The sequence below is a fragment of the Pagrus pagrus genome (genome assembly GCF_965226575.1).
Source record: "Pagrus pagrus genome assembly, chromosome: 18".
NCBI classification, from domain to species: Eukaryota; Metazoa; Chordata; class Actinopteri; order Spariformes; family Sparidae; genus Pagrus; species Pagrus pagrus.
This window is the reverse complement of record NC_140202.1, coordinates 24,681,621-24,703,564: the sequence shown is the minus strand read 5'-3', so window position 1 is coordinate 24,703,564 and position 21,944 is coordinate 24,681,621. Positions and strand designations below refer to the sequence as shown.

Below are 21,944 nucleotides of genomic sequence, written 5' to 3'. Positions count from 1 at the left end.
AGCATACCCTGCTTTATTGTCTATTTTACTCTGAATGGGACCATAATTTACAAAATGAACATCAAGCTGAGTTGAAGAAGACTTGAAACTAGAGATTGAGACCATAAACTCATTAGGAAACTGTATAGTGAGGTAACAAATCAAGTGAGAAGTAGGGTCATTTTCTCATAAGCTTACATACAATCAGACCTCTTTTGAAACCAGTGGAGTCTGCTGGTTTAAGACACTTCTGCATTGGCTTCAGTTTTCAGAGCTGTGTTCTTGATGTGCATACATTTAGTTAATCCTTTGTCGCTCACTTCATTTGTCTTGTTGCAGTTGTAGTTGGCAGGATGCAGCTTTTAGGTCTGTTCATACTAGTGCAATATTCAGAAACTAGGCACCACTTTCGCATTAAGAACCATAAAATACAATATTTGATTGTATGAAGTGCCCTTCACCAACATGTTACTGCCCCCTTGTGGCGTGGCATACTTATACCCCCAAAAATATCAATGACTTTCCAAAAAGAAACCAAAAAAACAACCACAATGTCTCTAAAGTAGATGTTGAGATATTTCAGGACTCTGACCTACTTTTATACTAGTTACTTTGCAGATTGCATAATGCAACAGAGCCTTAGGAGCACATTTTAAAATCAGTTTATCAGCAATCAGATTTAAAAAAGACTGATTCCAATGATCAGACCAGTCTGATGTTGTGTGGACCAATAATATACAATAAAAAAATTCATGTGAATGACTTTCACCTTTGCAAAATTAACCTTTTAACACAATATCTTTATTTTGGGTTCTTTTTAAAATGGTTTCCAACCTTCATTGGCTTGTGTGCCAGCCTTTGTTACAAGTTGTAGCCAGTTTAACCAGTAGGCCTATGTGATTCTTCCTTCTCAAATATTTTTTTATTTGAATACGTTATAGAGGGCTGAAGCTGTGACTCTACGCTGTCTAAATCTAACTTCTGAACTTCGAAGTTACCTGATGACCCCTTCAGGACCCTCTCTAGTGTGTGAATACACTGGTTTAGAGTAATTGCTGCCATCTAGTGGTCGAATCTCCATCAAGTGCTGAGTTTTAACACTGAAATAAAACAAAAATACTGAAGAATAGAAATACTGGACTCAAACACCAGACAGTCAGCAGTGCAAAAGAAGCTAACCTTTTTATTTCAGTGATAATTATAAGTACCATTTTAGTATCATCGTTGGGATTCCTTGCTGTGGTGTAGCCATTTAGGAAACAACAGTGCGAGCAATTCAACATGATTTTCCGTCTCTCGTCCACCCTTCTTCCTCCTCCGGCTGTGATCAGTTGAGGTGACGGTGCACAGGTAACACCAGAACTACTGAGAACATTCAATAAATCCACAAACAGAATACGGGTTAAAACGCAGAACAGGAGTGAGCAAAACAAAAAACAAAACAAAAAGAACAAAGTCTTAATAAAAATTAACCCGGTATTTAGCTGCTGTACCTGAAGTGAAAATGGCAGATAAGACACTTCTCTCCGAAGAGCTTGTTGTTGAATACAAGTGAAATAAAAGCAGCAGTGAATATACAGCATGGCTGCTCCTTTAACTCTCAGTTCAGCCAATTTAAAATCTATAAATTCAGCAGTTTACTATTGAAGTTAATGTACGGTATTTCTCAATTTCTGTTATTCCAGAGGTGGAAAAGTCACAGAATCGACTGAACTGAAAGATAAACGAGCCCCGCTTGTGAAATATGCACATCTTGAGCAGATAACTGAGGTACAAAGTGTTGAAAGCATCCTTTCTCAGTACATTTAGGACCATGTTGTGAGCTGGGAATTAATGAAGTCACATCTGCGTTTACACAACTTTATCTTTTCACTTCAAATTTAAATACATTTCTCAAGAGAGCTGCATCTAACGACTATTTTCATTATCGATCGATCGGCTGGTTATTTTCACGATTAAACGTTCATAAAATGTCAAGAAATCGTGAATCACGTCATCAAATTGCTTCTTTTGACCAACAAAATCCCAAAGACTCTTCATTTAGTGTCATAAATGACATAATGAAGAAATAGCAGCAAATCCTCACATTTTAAGAAGCTGCAACCAGCAAATGTTTGACATTTTGACGTTGCAGCTCTATTTCTTCATTTACTTAATACTTTACTATACTTTATGGCAGAAAAACAGATAAATCAACAGTGAAAATAACCGTTTGTTGCAGCCCCAGTGCTTTTAAAATCTAAGCTTTTGCCACATGTAAAGATTTTTTTTTTAATCCATAATAGCAAATGTTCATCTTTAGTTCTCAGCTCACAGTTCACTACCGAGGAGAAACACTGCCTTGTCCGAGCAAAACACATTTTGGCATCTGACCGCTCCACACAGAGCGTCACCCTCGTATAAATAAGAAAGGAGAATCTTCATAAAGGCTGGTATGCATAGTAGTATACGCTAACGTCTATTCGTTTGTTTATATCTATTCTGCAGTCAGTAAGTATGAACTGTAACCAGTTTATATTGAGGTGTAACATCCACACATGTGCTTGGCTCTTTACAGGAACTATACTACAGTGGTTGAAAACACAAAAGCGTTGCCGATACGAGAACAGTCAAAAGCGATCCGTTCGCTCCTTAGAGAGGATTAAAAACCTGATTGGTCAGCTTTATGACAACATTGTAAAAATGAGAAACTGGATGTGATGCACGGGGGGAAAATATTCAAACACTGACGTGGATCTACACTCAGACAAAATGAGGTACAAGGCCGAAAAACAAGTTTTCTTGGCAACGATTTCATCCTAGAAAGGTTAAACGAAGGATGCTGAGGCAACTTCTTCTGAAGTCAACTAGCTGAATAAAGACTGAGGCTGGCAATATTCTATATTTATAATGACAAACTGCATGAAAAAGACCAACTATGTGTTGATTCAACTAACTAACATTGTCTGATACATCCGCTTCCTCTGTGCTGTAGAGCTTACAAGGTGCTATTTGTAAGAAAGGTAGATTTTTGAGTGTCATTCCCAACTTGTCAAATACTGATGCATTGGGATTGTAGGTCGCAAATAGGACTTTTAATGATGGGAAGTCAGAAAGTATTGCAAGACGGATTACAGTTCTCTATGTCAAATACAAAAAATCATACAGAAAATGCCAGCCTAATCATTTCAGGGGTATGTAATTGTATTATTTCCTTGCAGAAAGTGGGTCTGGAGGGGGATACTTTGAAAACCGAGATACTGACATCAGCTGGACTTTTCTATTGTCCAGACAGCATGAGGTTTCTATTCACAGGCTTAAGTTAAAAACACACAAACTGTGCAGGGAAATAAGAGGTGAATCTGATGCGACTCTTCCTAAAGCGTAAGTGAGTTTAGAATCAAACGAATCAAACAACGTGAACGAGAACTGACATCACTACACCAATAAAACTGCTAACAAACCTAAGACCATGAAGGCGGAAACAGGGTGCAGATGGAAAAGTTGACAGGTAGGTGAACGGGAAAGGCGTTGACGATGATGAGGTCCTTGAAGTGAGGGGGGGGTCAAAGTTCAGATTGTATGAGCAGAGAAGCAGCACCTGTGGAAAAGGCATGAGCAGAGCGGAGCAGCTGAGAGCGACACGATCCGCAGCGGAGGACGCCGTGTCAAGACGAAAAACAACAGCGCAGACGACAGATTTCTTGGTTTGTCTCGTTAGAATTAATGGATTACTATCTGTCTGTTTGCATCCTTAGTGTTTTTGCCCCGAGACAGCAACATCTGGATGTGCTGAGTCTCAGGATAAGTTTTCTACTGCTATAGAGGACAAAATGAATCTTTAGTATGAAAAAGAGCAACAGACGAACTGCAGAGTTTGTTTTTGACGGACTCCGTGTTGCACCTCAGAGCTTCAACCCTCTCCTCAGTCCTGATGGGAGTCTAGTTTGAGAAGCTCAATGGTGCTGTTCTGTTTTGTTAATCTCCAAGTTGTTTTTTTCTTTTGTTTTCTTGAAGTTCAAACTCAGAGAAAGTCTTCGTCCACTACCACAGCCTGGTCAAGAAGTCCCAGCTGAAAGTCTTCGTCTTTCATTTTTGTTTCCAGGTCGGTGGCTGTCAGCTGAAGGTTCCCACACAAACAAACTCAGTCTGCTTCACAGATGCAGACCTGGGTCTAGAAGTACTTCAATACATTTTAAGGTTTGTTTGATCCCTTTCAGGTGCCAGATGGGCGGAGTATCCACACAGAAAAATCACAATATTCTATTTATACCGTTTGTCTGTTTATAGACATATCTGATATCTGCAGGCTGTAAATCTCACCCATCTGGTGCACTTCAGCACTTTAAAACAAATGCAAGGAAATGTCATTCAGGGTTTCCTAAATACGGAAGCCTTAAATGGTCATGGGTCAAACGTATTATTTCCTCCGTTTTTCCATGATAACACAGTCTGTATGCACGTACTACATTCAAGCAGATGTGTGTTTCAGTATTTGGAGCAAAACTGTCGAATCTCTGCTTAAAAAACTTCAAATGTTGCTCAATATTATTCAATTTAAGAGACTTTACGAAGAAAAATTAAATATTTATGTTATGATTACTGTTATTTTGTGATCTGTGAAAAGAGAAAGAAGAAAAAAATGATGGCCATCTGTATTTACAGTATGTTCTGTATGTACTGTAAGTGTTTTCTAGTTTGTGTGTTAGTGTGTATCGTTTGTTTTGTAAAATTATTTAATGGAAATCAGATTAGATCTGTGCAGGAACCCTTATTAAGACTTCTCTACCCAGGTCTGCAGTGCATCGTTCTTTGCTAAAACTTGGGCTGGTAAAGGGCGACGCGTCCACTGAGGCAGCCCGAGGCCAGCTGGCAGTGTGTCGGGGAGAACTTGGTGGTGAGCACCACGTCGCTGTGCGAGTAGATGGAGCGGATCTCCCTGAGGCAGCTGGTCTGGACGGGCAGGCAGTCGGCCAGCTCGCCGCAGCTCTCGTCGAAGGCCAGCAGGCGGACGCCGTAGCCATACGGGGAGCAGATGAGTCGTCCGTCCGGGCTGAAGCACAGCTCTTTGATGTAGCCCCTGCCGACGTTGGCCTCCTCGATGTAGTGGGTGAGGCGGAGGGAGCAGCGGGGGGAGACCAGCGGGCGGGTGGGTGCTCCTTCCTGGAACTCATACACACACGTCCACTGTGGAAAAACAGGAAGGAAGATGGAGAAGGACGGTACGACATAGTCAGAGTGACATATTAGAGTCTGTAACTGTTAATCATGTTGGTGCCGTCACTGGAAAGACACTGGTCACTGGACCCACAGTGACAACAACCATTAGTGGCTTTTTGCTTGTGATTTTACAATAGAGCTGCACTGAAGACAAATTACAACAACAACAATTACTACTACTCACCCTACAATCTAATATCCACCGTGTGTGGCTACTCTTACAGGAAAGATTCCTGAAATTCTTCAACAAGAACAGTGTTTTATTTGTTTATGTCTGCCACAGGCCACTGTACATCAACAGCAAGGCTGACTACTTTTTGTACTGTACCTAATAAATAAGATTTATGGTTCTCACCTCCTGGTCGTCCATGTTGCTGGAGCACCTGATGAGTGTGGCCCAGCCTTTAGGATGGAGCTGCAGGGAGGTGATGCAGTTCCCTCGGTCTCTCTCCCCGGGGATCTCTGGAGTCAAAACCTCCAGGCTGTTCCTGGGAGACAGACCTGCAAGAACAAAGTGTGTCATAACCTTATGGTTAATCTTTTATTACTCTATCAGAAGAGAACCGTAGCTGACATCTATTATTCAGTTTTACACCGTGATCTCTGACCTTCTCTGTGAGGGTGGAGCTTGCTGGAGTCATTTCCCTGGCGAGGAGTGCCGGCCGACCTGGACGCTGATGTGCCTCCATCTGCACAATCACAACAGGATCATAAATCATTTTCTTTAATCTGGGAACAACAGTAATGTTCTAATCATAGTCATCAAAATGTCAGTAATTATGACAAATTGTAAGTTAAAACTGAGAACTTTTAGCATTTAATAATCAGCACTGAAATATATTGTATTTTTACTGATAAAAGACTAGAAATAACTACTGAAACAGCAAAAATTAATCAAGTAATTGATTGATCAACCAATTGCTTTGGCACTAAATCCATGTGAAAATCCATACAGTGAAAAATCTAAAAAACTAAACAGAAAAAAGGGGAAAAAACACCAAAAATCACTGACTGAGTGAAATAATTACGTTAAATATGTTTTTTTTTACCTGAGCTGAGGGGCGTCCGTCGCGCTCGCAACATACGGTAGCTGCCCACCTCCAGGGACTGGGTGAGGTCCAGGTCGTGGAGGATGAGCAGGTACCCTGAGGAAGTGGAGATGAGCATCTTGGAACAGTCGGGTGTCAGTCGCATCCTCATTAAGTAACGGGTGTGGAAGAACTTTTTGTGCGGGCAGCCGTCTTCTGTAAACCTGCAGGAGAAGGACAATATCATGAATCATTGGTGGCATTGTCTCAAATAATTGGATTTAATTCTGGTTAAAAGGGTGTGCTCGAGTTGGAGATCAATCAACGGTGAAACAGTTCATCCAGAGGTACTAAAACTCTGCTTAGTTATTAGGTTTTCAGGTTTGAACTGCAGCCAGAAACCCCATTTGCCAGTTTTCAGAATTTTAAAGTTGCAGTTTTTATTTGACAGACAAATATAGGAAAGGGACTCTTAAAATGTCAGTCATGTATTAGTTGAAGTTTTATTTGCAGCTCCTGGTAGAGCATGACGTGCACACGAGAATAGGACATTTACCAAGAAGTAACAGGGGATTGGATTGTAGAGCATTTCATGTTTTTTTCTAAAAAAAAAAAAGGGGCAGAGAGCACAATCACCACATTCACTTTTAATTATCTGTAAATTTTAACCAACCTGTTAGTGTCCCACGTGATGACGTTGCCGTCGAAGCCGGACGTGACGAGGAGACGAGTGTTGGTGTCGTACTCGATGTTCTTCACCCAGCTGGCGTGGCCGTGCAACGAGCAAACCTTTGAGTTCAGCTTGCGCAGATCCCATAATGCAATCGTGGTGTCGTCAGAGCAGGTGGCAAACAAACGATTGTCCAAAAACCTGCAGGGCACAGTCAGTCAGTAGAACAATTAACATCCTCTGCAGACATTAATCTAAAATCTTAAGTTTTTATTGGCCTCTGCACTTCAAGTCTTGACAAAGAGCTTAATCTGACGTTTTAAGAAGATGATTTAAGACATCATGTTGCCATCCAGAATATTTTTTCCTCGGTGCCGTCCTTGATCTGGATGCAGGATGTTGCACGTTTACTTTTTATACCATCTCCGGATGATTTAAGACATGACAAACGCACCTTATGTTGTTGACGCAGTCCTCATGGGCCTCGGTCAGGGTTTTGATGTGTCTGGAGGAGATGGGATCAAACAGCAGAACCTCGGTCTGCTCACAGGCCACAGTGAGGACGGACCTGAGCAGAGCGGAGACACAAATCAGAGACACTCATGAACATACAGGGGGAGGAAAAGAGTCAATCTCTTTGTAAAACTGCAGCAATAATGTAAAATGTCAAACATTTGCTTCCTAAATGTGAGGATTTGCTGATTTTCTTTGTCATTTATGATAATAGATGATAGTTTTGGACTGTTGATTGGACTAAGAAACAATTTCAGTTGACATTTTATGGACATAATTGATTGTTAGTTGCATCCCTATCTCTGCAGCCCTGTGAGAGAACACAGACGGCTTGTACAAGACCAACGACACAGTGTTCACGAGAACTAAACATCTAACTTCCAGGATATATGATGCACATAGCACATGACATACTCAAAGAGATAACTGAACACTCACATTGATTGTTTTGGGAATATAAATGGGAAAAAATTCTAATGTGATGCAACAGATTAAGAGGAGAGAAATAAAAATGACATTTAAATCCGTATGTTAGATACTCCATTGGTATTATATCAAATGTCAGTTGGTGCCATCCAACGGTGGCAAGTGGTGTTTTATCAATATATCTGAGAAATGTATTTTTCTGGGTGAGTAACACTGAACTTTGTGTTTCCTCTTATTTATGACACTGTAAGGATCATAGATGCAGAGGTTGGGCTGCACAATATGGTAAAAAGAAATAAATCATAATGTGATTATTTTGACTGATACTGCAGTTTCTATAGGTGCACAAATAGTGGGAATTATTTTGTGATGTGCAGCCTCAGTCTGTGTGTTAGATACTCCACTGGTATTATCTCAAATGTCAGTTGACGCCATCCCACAGTGGCAGGTGCGGTTTTATCAGTACATCTAAGCAAATTCTCATTACACCGCCTACAAACCGTGCAAAATGCTGTTGCCAGGCTCCTAACACGATACAATAGATGGTCACATATTACACCGATTTTAACCTCCTTGCCCTGACTTCCTCTTGGTGCTCGCTTATAAAGCCGTACATGGCCAGGCTCCACACTGCATGAGTGACCTTCTGTACCCCTACACTACAAGTTGAGCCCTTAGGTTTTCTCCTCGGACACATCTCAAGACTCAGGATGATCGCTCCTTTCAAATCAGCATGCTTAGTCTCCCAGCATGCTTGAGATCTCTGGATTCAGTGGACTATTTTAAAAAGTAGTTAAAAACCTTCCTTTTTAGATACAGTAGAATATTAGATTTTATAAAATTATAATTTAAACTTTCTGCATCCCTGTCTGTGATGCAAAAGCACCTGTGAGAGGTGTCAAAGTACCGACAGTTGCCATAATATCATCAAGATTATTAAAACTGAGGCTCAGCAAATTTAAATCTCCTGCAAAAACCTGATGCATTTTCTGCAAAAGCACTGAACTGTGCAGGGAGAGACTCACAAGTGTTGTGTTCTGCTGTCACACCTGCCCACAAACAAACTTAACCCAGACTGGACACAGCTTGACCTGGTTTGTCTGCAGGATTTACTTCTTACATCTGCTGTCTGGTCACTGAGGCTTAAACCCCGTGCGTACTCTTTAGTTGTGGTTACTCCGAGTGGCTTTTGCAAGACTTTCGAGGTTTTGTTTGGGGAAATGAAAGACCTTCGGTTTGTTTCGATTTCATTGTCAGCTTGACAACTTATAAATACATCTCTGACAGTCAAGATTAATTGCAGTAATCCCATAAAAATCAGCAGCTGGGCTTCTTCCTCGGATGAGGAGGAGTCCAGGGAGGTGAAGCATGAGGGGCTGAATCTGATGACACAATTCAAGCACTTCCCAGGTCTTTTACACAATAAGTTTCAAACCCTTTCAATGCGTTGTTGCACATTTTAAATATCCTCCAGGCCAGTGGAAACCCTGTGAACACGAACCTCAGGTAAAAGGCCCTAAAATGTTGTCTTACCCATCCGGGGAGTACTCCAGGTTGAACACCGCTCCGTGGGTCTGAGTGCTCAGGTTGACAGACTCCACAGCCGGATTCATAGAGCAGTACAAACTGGTCATTGTCCTGAAGTTATCCCTAGCTGGGTCCACAAACACCCCTCGTCTTATTGTCCTGCTCTGCAGCCATGAAAACAGGCTATTCCCCCTGCGGATGTCGCTGCTGGAGTCCCCGCCGCTCCCTGTCTGCAGCGCGGTGGGCACCTGGCAGCCGGGCTCTCGCTCTTCCGACGCCGGAGAGCTCGCAGTCCGCTCCGGTCGCTCCTCGCTGCTCCTCGGCGGTGAAGGAGAAGCCACCGGAGCGATGTCATCCTCCACGTCCGAGTCGTCGATGTCAGGGTCTTCCTCTTTGTCGCTGCCGCTGTTGGGCCTGTCCTGCGACTCGTCGGCGTCCTCGCTGTCGCTCTGGTGCTCGGAGCTCATTGTAGCTTCTCCGACGTCCAAGCAGCCGTCTGTGTTGCGGGGCGAAGCGTCTCGGCTCGACGGCGAAAAGTTGACTGAGTCCGGTCACCTACCGAGCATGAAACCGTGTCTTCATGCACTCATTTAGGATGCCATGGCAGGGGATTTTAGCTGCACAGGTTAGGCAAATTACATTTTGTTGTCAGACTTGGCAGAGCCGTGTCGCCGCGCGTCAAACCGAACATAGTTAGCTTAAATGCTACCGGAAGAGCAAAGTTCTGCCTTCAAGATAAAACCGCAAATGTGTTTTTCACGTGTGTGCGTGTTCAAAAAAACCCCAAGAAATATTAGAATTATCACCCATTCGTTTGTAATCGTATTTTAATTTACGTGTCGCCGTTCATGTGGATTAAATTACGTAGCAACAATCAATTGAAATCAATAAATGTTTTAAGATGAAGGGCCCAGCCGGAAGTTTCACGATTTCGTTCTCACTAACTTGACACTTTTTCTCCTGACCAAAACAAATGCAAAATAAAAAGAAATGACGTAGTTCCGCTTCCGGGGCCAGTTTAAGGCGCATTAACGAGTTGGTTGCTGCCATCTGCTGGATAAAGACTGCAATTATGATTTTTATATTGCATCTGTAATGCATGTATGGAGCATGTTTTTGGTCATAATTTAAATCATAAGATATCATAAAGATTACTAAGATCACACACCAGCGGGCCATAAGACTCCTCAACAAATAACACAATAAACCATCAGTGCAATATCTGACATATTAATGTACGCCATGCAACTTACTGCTAATATTGCTGTTGCGCCTTCAATCAATCAATCAAACAATCAATCAGTAAACCTGACCACTTTTATTTTCTTATTCCTTTACATTCTGTAATTATGTTCGTGTCTCATGTACATACATGTATCCCTGCTGTCAGTATTTTTATTCTGCATACTCTGGGTTTGTTTTTCTTTCTTTCTTTCTTTCTTTCTTTCTTCTTTTTCTTCTTTTTCTTCTTCTTCTTCTTAAAACTGCTTAATGTAGAGAATACTATTCATACTACCACACACCACACAAATAAAAGTCATGTACCACCAACAAAACTAAATAATGAAACCAAACAACTCTGTGTCATCAAATAATTGTTATCTTATGTGGCTGCAGAGTGATATAAATGTGGGTCAAAGTAAACTGATGACTACATGAACTACAAAGTGCAAACTTCTTTGTAACAGACATTTAAATTGACTGTGACACAAAGGCTCAAGCTGGTTATTTGATAAAAAAAAAAAAATCTATAATTTTGTGAGAACAATTTCAAAGAATAAAAAATAATTGAAGGCAAAGGATATTGTGCATAAGACAAATCATTCCAGGATATATTTTTTTTAGTTTACAAGGGTGCTATGTCACTACACTACATAACGCATGTTAGACTGCTGGTCTGCCACATTATGTAAACACAGTGATTTAATGTCTCTTGCACAGTCTCCTTCCTCTTGGCGCCGGTAGCTAATGATGACAGACACCTTTGACTTTATATTCAAATGAGTTGACATGCCGGGACAGTAGATCTTTAGGAAGAGGCACAGCTGCTGAGGAGCTGTTGCCAAAGCGCACACTGCCTGGAGGCGCTTTAACATGACTGTGAAACTAAACTACAGTTTACTTATTGATGTTTTGCGTGCCTCGACACTGTGCCCTGTTTGGCATGCGCCCCTTAAAGCTGACTGCGTCTCCTCTGCCATCCTCACTGCGGTGTAACCCACTGTGCGTGGCGGATGATATAGGATACCATTTACCGCCATTAGGAATCTGTTTTGTTTTAATTGTTAGTAATTAGCCTGACTGGAGACATAACTGGCGACAAGGTGCGTTTTTACCAGGCTTGAGCAGGTGGCGAGAAACGGACAAATGAGGCAAGCTGGGACGCACATCCGTCTCCATACGTTTACGCACGCGTAACGCGTGTATTCATATAAATGCCCGCACACTTACACTCTGGCTCATAAGTAAAGGAGAGCAAACAGCTCAACTCTTTCAAGGGGAGACGGCAAAAATGACAAGTATGCGGCGGGATGCTGCGCTCCATCCACACGGAGCCGGTGGTGCGGTTTTACGCGCAGCGGCTGGTCCCGGCTCATCCAAAAAGACCCCGAGCCTTCCTGAGTTTATCCTGATCGTGTCATTGATGTTGCTCGTCCCTGTCCAGCCGGCATCTGCTCATCCTCAGTGTCTGGACTTTGAGCCACCTTTCAAACCTCAGTGGCACCTGGAGTTTTGCGTGCAGTACGAGCAGTTTGGCTGCTGCGACCAGCAAACGGACAACACGATCGCGGAGAGATATTGGGACATTATTGACCAGTTGGAAGTGGCTGGTAATGATCTCTGTGCAGACATGTTGAAGGACATCATGTGCCAGGTGAATATAATTATTCTCCAGAGGTTGGATGTGTGCCCTGCCTTGCAGATGCTACTGTAATAGATGGGCATAAAATTTTCTGGCACAGACATTTAATAATGTTGATGAGGCACCGTCGAAACCTTATGTCTATAAATCTTTATTAACGTTTAAATTACTTTTATCTAATGAAGGCCATTTTTTAATGATCCACATTTGCAAAGAGATCAAAGTTTAGGCTTCATGTACCTGTGTTTTAATTTGTTATAACTGAATTAACATACAGTACTCCCTTACAGTCATCTAGTCTAATTTAATACAAACTTTAATACGCAGGTGGGGAGATCTAAGGTTAGAGGAGGTGATATTTTGGTAGTGATATATGGATTCTTGTATTTCTCACCAAACTGTGTACCTTAAAGCAACATTATGTAACTTTAAATAACAGCTTTAAATCATGTTGATGGTTCAGTGTCTTGGAACAGGGTGGATGGTGTCTCTGCCACTTGTTCCTGCACTATGTAACTTCAGTGAGAGGGTAGAATCACACGTTTACTTCAAGATACAAGTAGCACAGCACATAACATTGTGATAACATAACGAGTAGTGTTTGTAGTTAGCACCTACATTACATCTGACAAATTGTTGCAGACCTGGGATTTGCATTTAAGACAGTGGTGTTGCACTCAGAAACTGTGGGGGGCGCCAAGTCACACAAAATGCCAATTTCTGTTACATTAACACTGTAAACTTTTAATCTTTATGTATGCTGAGTTATATGTTTGTCCCACAAAATGCCAATTTCTTTATAATTTTGCTTAAAGTAGAAATAAGCTTAAATTGCTGTGTGTGAAGGCGTGGAAAGTCTGAAACACAACACCTTGACATTAGATCCATAAGTGCTTCCATACTGTTAAAACAGTGGTGTGCTTAGCGGAGGGCAGGGGGGCAACTTGCTGAGAGCCAAAGTGCCGAGCGATTTGATAAGAGAGTCTGGGGAATTTCTCTCCCTCTGCTTTGACATACAGTGTGTTTGTGTCTGCTGTATTGCAAAACCTTTTCAAATTGTTGTTAGTAACTATCAGATAAAATGTATCCTGGCCTTTCAAATTAATACAAAAACACGAGTGTTACTGTACATACCACTGACTGACCCCTCAGCACCCACAACTGGAGGGCTAGGTGGTAGGGCATGGGGTGTATTGTGATTGGGTCTTGGGCTTGTCAAGTCTCTCTTTCCCTGAAATGTCTCTGTTGTGTCTCATCTTTGCCCTACCCAGGAGTGCTCTCCGTATGCTGCCCACCTCTATGATGCTGAGGACCCATACACGCCTGTCAGAGAGCTTCCTGGCCTTTGCTCTGGCTACTGTTCTGAGTTTCATGGCAAATGTCGCCACGTGGTTAAGTATCTGACTCAGAACAAGCTGCTGCAGGACACCTCTGAGCGAGATTTATCCACGTTCTGCAGCATGGTCGACTTGTCCGACCAGGACTACTGCTACCCCAACGTTTTGCAGACTTCAGTCCTCAACAGCAACCTGGGAAAGGTGGTAGAGGACACCAAAGGGTGTCTCAAGCTGTGCCTGACAGAGGTGGCCAACAACCTCAGGAACCCTGTGTTGATGCTGCACAGTGGCGACGACACACATCGCATGTTCATCGCAGAGCAGCTGGGCTTCGTGTGGGTTTACCTGCGTGACGGCAGCCGGCTAGAGCAGCCCTTCCTGGACTTGAGCGGGGACGTGATGACCACCGCCTGGCTCGGGGACGAAAGGGGCTTCCTGGGCATGGCCTTCCACCCAGAGTACCGGGTCAACGGACGCTTCTACATCTACTACTCTATCCAGGTCAACAGCAAGCTGGAGAAAGTCAGAATCAGTGAGATGAAAGTGTCTCCCTACGATATGAACATGGCTGATCCTTCCTCAGAGAGGTATGCAGACGAAAGGGTTTCTTTTTTATAGCATCAAAGTTTGGCTGTTGATGTTTACGTCTGCACCTACAGCAATTACTATTCGAAAGACATATAGGATTATGTTGTCAAACCCCCTCCTCCTCCCCCCCGGCTGTAAACATGCGTAAACATGTTCTGAGCTTAATACTGTAAATCCCGTCTAAGCCCGAACAACATCACATTTTCTTTATTTCAGTTCAGAGTGACACTTGATTTTGCGACGTGCAACAATTTAAATAACACAGTGAAAAAAGGGGAAAGTACATACAAAGTACAAAGAAGGAGAAAAAAATCAGAAGAAAAATAGATTATTGTTGAGTCTCAGGTTGTCAAAAACCGACGCTTTGTGTTGGTGGCTTGCCAATAACTCATAGCATCATATCATTATGTGAAGCCTGGGAATGAGACTGAACAACTATCTCCAGACTTGCTTACATGCACTATCATGCACACACATCAATCAGAGTAAACAACTATAAAGTGATAGAAAGAGTTAATTAGTGAACCTTACAGGTACGCAAATTTTATGACTTTTGGACAGAGCCAGGCTAGCTGTTCCCATCTGTTTTCAGTCTTTATGCTAAGCTAAGATAGCCAACTGCTGGCGGTAGCTTTTCATTAACCAGACAGACATGAGAGTGGTATCAGTCTGAACATCTAACCGCCCACCAGGCTAACAATCGTATCTCCCACAAACAATCCTCTATTGTTTCGGTGTGGTAGGCAACAAGAAAATCAAACCTCCCCCCCTAAACCAGCACGACCAGCTATGACAGAGGAGATGAAACAGTTTTTGTGTAATTTGGGTGAGCTGACTCTCTTAAACGCCTGAGGTCTGCCCTGTCATCACTTCTTTCTGTTAACTGCATATAAGAGTGACAAACACCAAAGCGTCTCTGTTGAGGAGGTAAAAGGCAGGATGAGCACGACCTGAAGGCATACTTAAAGATCATGGCAACCAGATATTTACGTCTGAAAAACAAGATTATCACCTTCAGTAGATGTGCTGAACTGATCCTTTTTTGACACTCAGGGTCATTCTGGAGATCGAGGAACCAGCTGCAAACCACAATGGAGGCCAGCTGCTGTTTGGTCTGGACGGATATTTGTACATTTTCACCGGAGATGGGGGGAAAGCTGGGGATCCTTTTGGGAAGTATGGCAACGCACAAAACAAGTAAGGCACTTCAGGTCTTTACTGTTACGGTCTTTGCTTTTCATATGATTGCTTTCATACGACTTGGAGTGGCCGAAGCTGAAGCTGAAGCTGAAGCTACTTAAACAATTTGAACAATTTAATTTTAGCTAACTGTTTCAGCCATTTATCACACTTAACACTCTATTCTGGTGTTACAGCTGACTAAATATACAGAAGTTTTTTTTTCTATTAGTTGAGCTACTCCACAGTCTTTTCCACAAACCCCCTTGCAACTGCAAAAGTACCTCCTGAGGTCGGCTAGAAGTATGCCTAACCTGGGTTGGGAATTACTGTACGTGCAGCCCTCTTAACTGTTGCTTAATCCCATTTCACCCAACCCAGGAGTGCACTGTTGGGAAAAGTACTTCGCATTGACATAGATGAAAGTGACTCCAGTGGAAAACCATACAAGATCCCCCCTGATAACCCATTCCCTGACAACCCAGATGCCCGGCCAGAGGTGTATGCATACGGAGTCAGAAACATGTGGCGCTGTTCTGTGGACCGTGGAGACCAGATCAGCCGCTATGGCAGGGGCAGGATATTCTGTGGAGATGTGGGTCAAAACCGCTACGAAGAAATTGACATTATTGTGAAGGGAGGCAACTACGGATGGAGAGCCAAAGAAGGCTTCGAGTGCTACGATGTGAAACTGTGCTACAACTCCTCCTTGAGTGAGTATTTTCTGTTCATCTTAAAAACTTTACTGATGGTTAAAAATAAAGAGTTATTTTCTATCGCTTTGGTACGTTCACCACCTGCTATTTCCCCCCCAAGTGTGCTGTTTCCAATCCAATTTGGACGCTTCAGATTTCAGTTGATTTCAGCGCATCTTTCTCTGCCACCACAGATGACATCCTCCCTATCTTTGCATACAGCCATCATGTTGGGAAGTCTGTGACAGGGGGATATGTGTACAGAGGATGTGAATCACCCAATCTGAACGGCCTGTACATTTTTGGAGACTTCATGAGTGGGTAAGATTGTTTTGATCGATGCCAAAAGTTTTTTTCTCCAACTGTTTGTTGTTTCAGGAGAGACGGAAAAACAGACTCTCTCCTCTGAGGCTTGTTTGCTCAGCTGTTGTGCATTTTTAAAAAGCCTATGTATTTCTTAATGAATTCAAGTCACATAACTTACAATAAATACTGATATAGGTGGAACATTTATATTCAACCACATCATAAACAGTTTGTTTTTAAGCTCATATTTGATCCAACTTTATTTCGTACTTTCAGACTTGAGGTTTCACGCTGTGATTTATGCTTACACTTGAATTGAGACATAAGACCGAGGACTTGAGAATGATTTAGGACACGAGGAAGGCTCAGTTATACAATCTAAGGATAAATGCAATGTTCTAGCACATAGTTGGACTTTTCAATCACTTCCATCTGCCCTGTCCAGATGAGACAAAGCTCCATCCAAGTGATCCTGCAAGTAGGTTTAAAACTAAGTCCAAATCCAGCCTCGTCTTTTATCGCCACGGGTTCACAAAATGTGAACAATTTTAAAAAGCATTTGAATTCATCAATAATTAAGATCATCCTAATGTATCTGGCCGACACTGATTGACTGATGGTTGAATTCAACCAGCGTTCTTAGCTTTTAAGACTAATGATACATAAATAAACACTCTGTTAAATGCCACACTCATATGAACACAAACAAAATAGCCTCCAGCTACCTGGACCGGCAATTACTGCTCTTCGCTGTAGGTCTGTGCTTTCTGCTAACGTTACGTAGCTACTCAACGGGTCTGTTGCTGCCGAGTGGCTCTGTTGTTTGGCTCAGTTCCAGCTTTTATGCTGAACTCAGCTAACCGGCTGCTGACTGACGCTTCCCAAGTTTGGCAAGAAAGTATTTTGTGAAATGTTGAGCTATACTTATACTATACTTAATTCTAAAGGAAAAATGGGTTCTAGACTACTAAATAATAATGGTTTCTTAGTCTTTGTCAACATATGTGATTCCTGTCCATCTTGCAGTCGAATCATGGCGTTAGAGGAGGACAAATCAACCGGAAGCTGGAAGGAGAGGAGTGTGTGTATGGGTGACAAGAAGACTTGCTCTTTTCCTGGACTCATTAATCAGTACCACAAGTTCATCATCTCGTTCGCTGAAGACGAAGCAGGTAACGTTCAGTCGATCTCTCACAGTTTAGTCGTGTATCGATTTAACAGTACTTAAAAGCTATTTCTGTTTTTTTAGGGGAACTATATTTTCTGGCCACTTCGTACCCCGGTGCCATGTCTCCCTACGGAACTGTTTTCAAGTTTATGGACCCCTCCAGGTGCAGTATCACACACAGCATTAAATCATGTAGCTTTTAACCACCTTAATACATGTTGCCAACTGGGAAAACAACATTCACATCCGCTATCAAATATGATGACGAGTAGGATATGTTGGAACATGAATTCAACAATTCAAGTGCATTGGTAAGTGTCAGGACGACATTTTGTAGTCTAATTGATGGACTATAAATAAATATAACACAACTAATCCTTCTTTCATTTGAGTTTTATTTGAGTCAAGGGCCAGTATATTTCTAATGAAGGCAATACCTTTATCTCACCTGTTTGGAGCAATGATTTTAAAACAAAGACACATTTCGTAAATTGTCTCTCTTCTAAATCATCCAAGAAATTAAGGAATTGCCCCGAGAGCCAGTGTCAGATCAGAACTTCCTTGTACAAATCCTATTAAAAGACCACAAAACAACCTTAATTTGACAACTAAATAATAGGCTGCTAAGTCATCAGAGGCATTCATTCCATTAATTTTGATTTGATTTAAGATAAATCTGTATTTTCGAGGCTTTTGCATTTAAAGGTCTTTTTGTTTCATTCTCACAATGATATGAAGGATTTTCAAGGCACATTAAAAAACTTCTACAACATTGAAAACTCAACGATATGAAGTTGCTGTAAGGAAAGTTTAGTATCGACAACAATGATCATCGATGTCAGCAGACATTTTTTGGAAAAATCTGCACAAATTTGCAACAAATTGCTGTTTATGAATGTATTATCACTTTTAAAAGATGCTTCTTGTTGAACTTTTGCAGGAGAGCTCCTCCAGGGAAATGTAAGCAGAAGCAGCTGCCCGTCAAAGTGAGGGGGAAAAAGGTTCCTTTTGTGCCAAGGGAGCGTAAGTTACCCCAACTTACCTTTATATTTTTATGACTTCTTATAACTTTATTTCTCATTTTATGGTGCGCACATTCCTCATGTGGAGAAGACATATGAAAGTTAAAATGTCTTTGTCTGTGCCTGTCTGACAAAGTGGAGCCTCTGAAATTGAACCTTAAACTGAAGTATGTGCATCATGTTTTTCATTTTTCTAAGAGTAAAAAATAGTTTTGGCTCAATCAAGGTGCACTAAACATAAACAACACATGCACAACATATTATCAAGTCAATTACATTGATGTTAGAGGTTACTATAATAAGACATCTGTTCTGGCACGAACAACAAATTGCCTACATTTAGTGTTTCACTCTTTACTACGCTTGTCCTGGGCAGAACCCGCTTTTTTTCCTCCCCATTTCACGTCTATACGGCCAAATTGTATAATCACACTGAGGTCATATATAAAACTATAAAAAGCAGTCCCAATATACATCAAACATACTGGAAAAGAGGAAAGCATTTCAAACATTTTGGCATGTTTTCTGAGCTAAATATTCAATCTAGCCTTTTAAAATGTAACATATGTGGCTGCAGAATTCAACAAGTAAAACTGTGAAAATGAGTACTTACTGACATCTGTGCCATTTCAGTGACCGTACTGGACATGAATGAAAAACCCACCAGGCCACCACCAAGAAAATTCAAACTCGCCACTAAACCACCGGTGACGAGCAGCCAGGTCAAACCTTCGACGACTGCAGCCAGTGTGACGACGACGACAAGCACTGCTGTGACGAGCAGCGAGGTCAAACCTTCGACGACTGCAGCCATCGTGACGACGACGACAAGCACTGCTGTGATGAGTAGCGAGGTCAAACCTTCGGCGACTGCAGGCAGCGTGACGATGACGACAAGCACTGCTGTGATGAGTAGCGAGGTCAAACCTTCGACGACTGCAGCCATCGTGACGAATACGACAAGCCCTGCTGTAGTGAAGCTGAAATGGAAATCATTAGATAAGAAAGGAGGGAAGGAAAATAAGTTGAAACCATGGAGGAAAAAGAAAAAGCTGAACAAGCAGGAAGCCAACGCACAAAAAAAGAAACAGAAATCCAAGGCGCAATCAAAAAAGACCACTGGGGTGAAACCCGTAAGTGACAAAGTAAAGCCGAAGACCAACGAAACTGCCACAGCTGATTTAAAAAGTAACGCTCTACAAACCCCAAACAGCCTGAAAGATCCACAAAAAACCCTGAAGAAGAAGACTCCTCAAAGGAAAGGTGCACAGAAGCAAAGCGTGCCGAACAAAAACAGCATAAAGGTGAAAGAATCTGCAGAAGAATATCACGCCTTCGTGAATAAAACTGTGACGAACTTGAATGTGAAAACAAACAGAACAATGCAAAACAAACTCCAGGTAAAAAGGAAGCGAGCGAAAAATGCAAAAGCACTTTAAAACTTTAGTTTTTACATTTTGTATATTTTTGTATGCAAAACAAATCAGTGTTGATTGGCACTTTTTCAAGAAATAGTTGCTTAATAGCTTTCTTGCCAAGAGTTTGACGAGGAGATCAATACTACTTTCACGCTTGTATGGTGTAAGGTATATGTGAAGCTACCCTCAGCAGCCGATTAGCTTAGCTTAGCCTAGCCTAGCTGTCTCCCCTGTTTTCAGTTAGCTTGACATGTACACTGGTAGGCCTGTCAATCTTATCTTTCTGCATGAAGTGTACAAGTACAAACCACACATTATGCATGTAATGAGACTGTTTCTTTTACATTTTTATTTTGGACTGTTGGTCGACTTCATTGGTCCAACTTAATCACCACCCTGTCTGTATTTAACACACATCAAAATGGGTTTGAAGTAGAAATAAGCAGCAAACATAAAAAGGAAAAAAACAACAACCTTCTAACGTACCAAAAGCCCACTGTTGTTTAATTTCTCTCTAATTTCACAACACATGCAAATGTTAAAAATAAACATTAGAAAGTGTCTCTCTCTCTGTGTGTCTGTATGTGTGTGTGTGTGTTTCAGAAGCTCTCTGTAATTTAACTCCACACCACTGATCATAACTGAAACCGCTGAGTGTGGCCTGCATAATGAGGCCTGTAAATGTAAAGCCATAATGACTGCAGCGTGCAGTTACATGAATCTCATAATTTAGCGTCTTCCCTGCTGCCAGTCTTTTCTTTTTATTATTTCTGGAAAAAACGACAAATTGAGTTTTTAACAGCTTTTTTAAAAATTCTGATGAATGAAGGGTTACCCGAGGATAAACTGTACCCCCTCCAGTCAACTACAACCCTGCCTGCTTCATAACACCTGACATAAGATGACATTACATGACCTAACAACTGAAGTCATACCATCTACCATAACATGACATAACTTAAACATATACTGAAATATTTTGTACGATGATATTACATAAGCATAGTTTACCATACCTTACTTACCACTGCACACCATACAATAAACATGCCATTACGAAGTGATTGTTATACACAATGGCATGACATAAACTTGCCAAACAATACCAAAACATGACACAACATGACACATCATGACATAAGATGGTATGACATAAACATAGTACGACTTTAAAATAACATTACATAACCTCACTATACAATACTGTATCATACCATATCATACCATGACATGACATTAATATACCATGCAACAACATGACATAATATGGCATGATGTAAACATTACATGACGTCAGCATACTATACATACAGTACAATGACATGACACAACATGATTTGATATAACTCACCATTCAAAACTATACCTTGACATGGCTTCAAAAATACCATACCACGGCACGGAAATGATATATGACATGATATAAACGTACCGTCACACAACATGAAGAATACAAGTTCCCTTGACAAATCCTCATGTGTTTTCAGCTCTCCTTCACAGTCATTTCTTTTATTCCTGCTTGTTTCACTGAGACAACTATGTGTTAAGGATTTCAGTCAAGCCCTGTTTAATTTAATTTTTTCCTCTGGACAACTGAAGCGATGCTAGTGTGGAAACTGTAGGGGTCCTGCCATATTACAGGGCCTAAAGTACTCATATCCCCTCACAACTTGCACCACATGTACATACTGATTAGAAAAGGAAGCACAGGAGTCATTAAAAGTGATTGTGAGTTTAAATGTGTAGGTCTGAAAACATATAAGGACTTAAGGTTGAACTACTATGTATCTTCTATATGGTGTAGTATACGTTGAAGCTCTTTGAACCAAACACTCATACAAATTACAGACCTACAGTACATGACTGTGTGTTTGTGCGTAACGCCAATAATTTAGAAATCACAGCTCGGCTCTCTGGACTGTTGACTCTACACCCAAAAAAGGTTTTTGGTTTCCTCAGAAGTGCTCATTTTGTTAACGGGAAAGAGGCTGAAGAGCCATTAAGAGATTCCTGTTGTGCAATGACT

The 21,944-nt window shown here is 41.5% G+C and overlaps 2 protein-coding genes across 2 annotated transcripts; one reads left to right on the top strand and one right to left on the bottom strand.

The window, feature by feature from the left end:
* Positions 1-1,139: 1,139 nt before the first annotated feature.
* Positions 1,140-10,020, bottom strand: wdr32 (WD repeat domain 32). The gene is made up of 7 exons (XM_084381447.1): positions 9,349-10,020; positions 7,331-7,444; positions 6,880-7,077; positions 6,228-6,430; positions 5,787-5,867; positions 5,534-5,679; positions 1,140-5,145 (listed from the first exon to the last, which is right to left on the bottom strand). Exons 1-7 carry the CDS (start codon positions 9,807-9,809, stop codon positions 4,774-4,776), a joined length of 1,575 nt encoding a protein of 524 aa, XP_084237573.1. The 5' UTR covers positions 9,810-10,020; the 3' UTR covers positions 1,140-4,773.
* Positions 10,021-12,160: 2,140 nt separating this feature from the next.
* hhipl2 (HHIP-like 2) lies at positions 12,161-20,393 on the top strand. The gene is made up of 9 exons (XM_084380978.1): positions 12,161-12,217; positions 13,477-14,129; positions 15,184-15,327; positions 15,691-16,022; positions 16,199-16,325; positions 17,337-17,482; positions 17,560-17,641; positions 18,419-18,501; positions 19,134-20,393. The coding sequence occupies exons 1-9, from the start codon at positions 12,194-12,196 to the stop codon at positions 19,937-19,939; spliced, it is 2,397 nt and encodes a 798-aa protein (XP_084237104.1). The 5' UTR covers positions 12,161-12,193; the 3' UTR covers positions 19,940-20,393.
* The last annotated feature ends 1,551 nt before the right edge of the window (positions 20,394-21,944 follow it).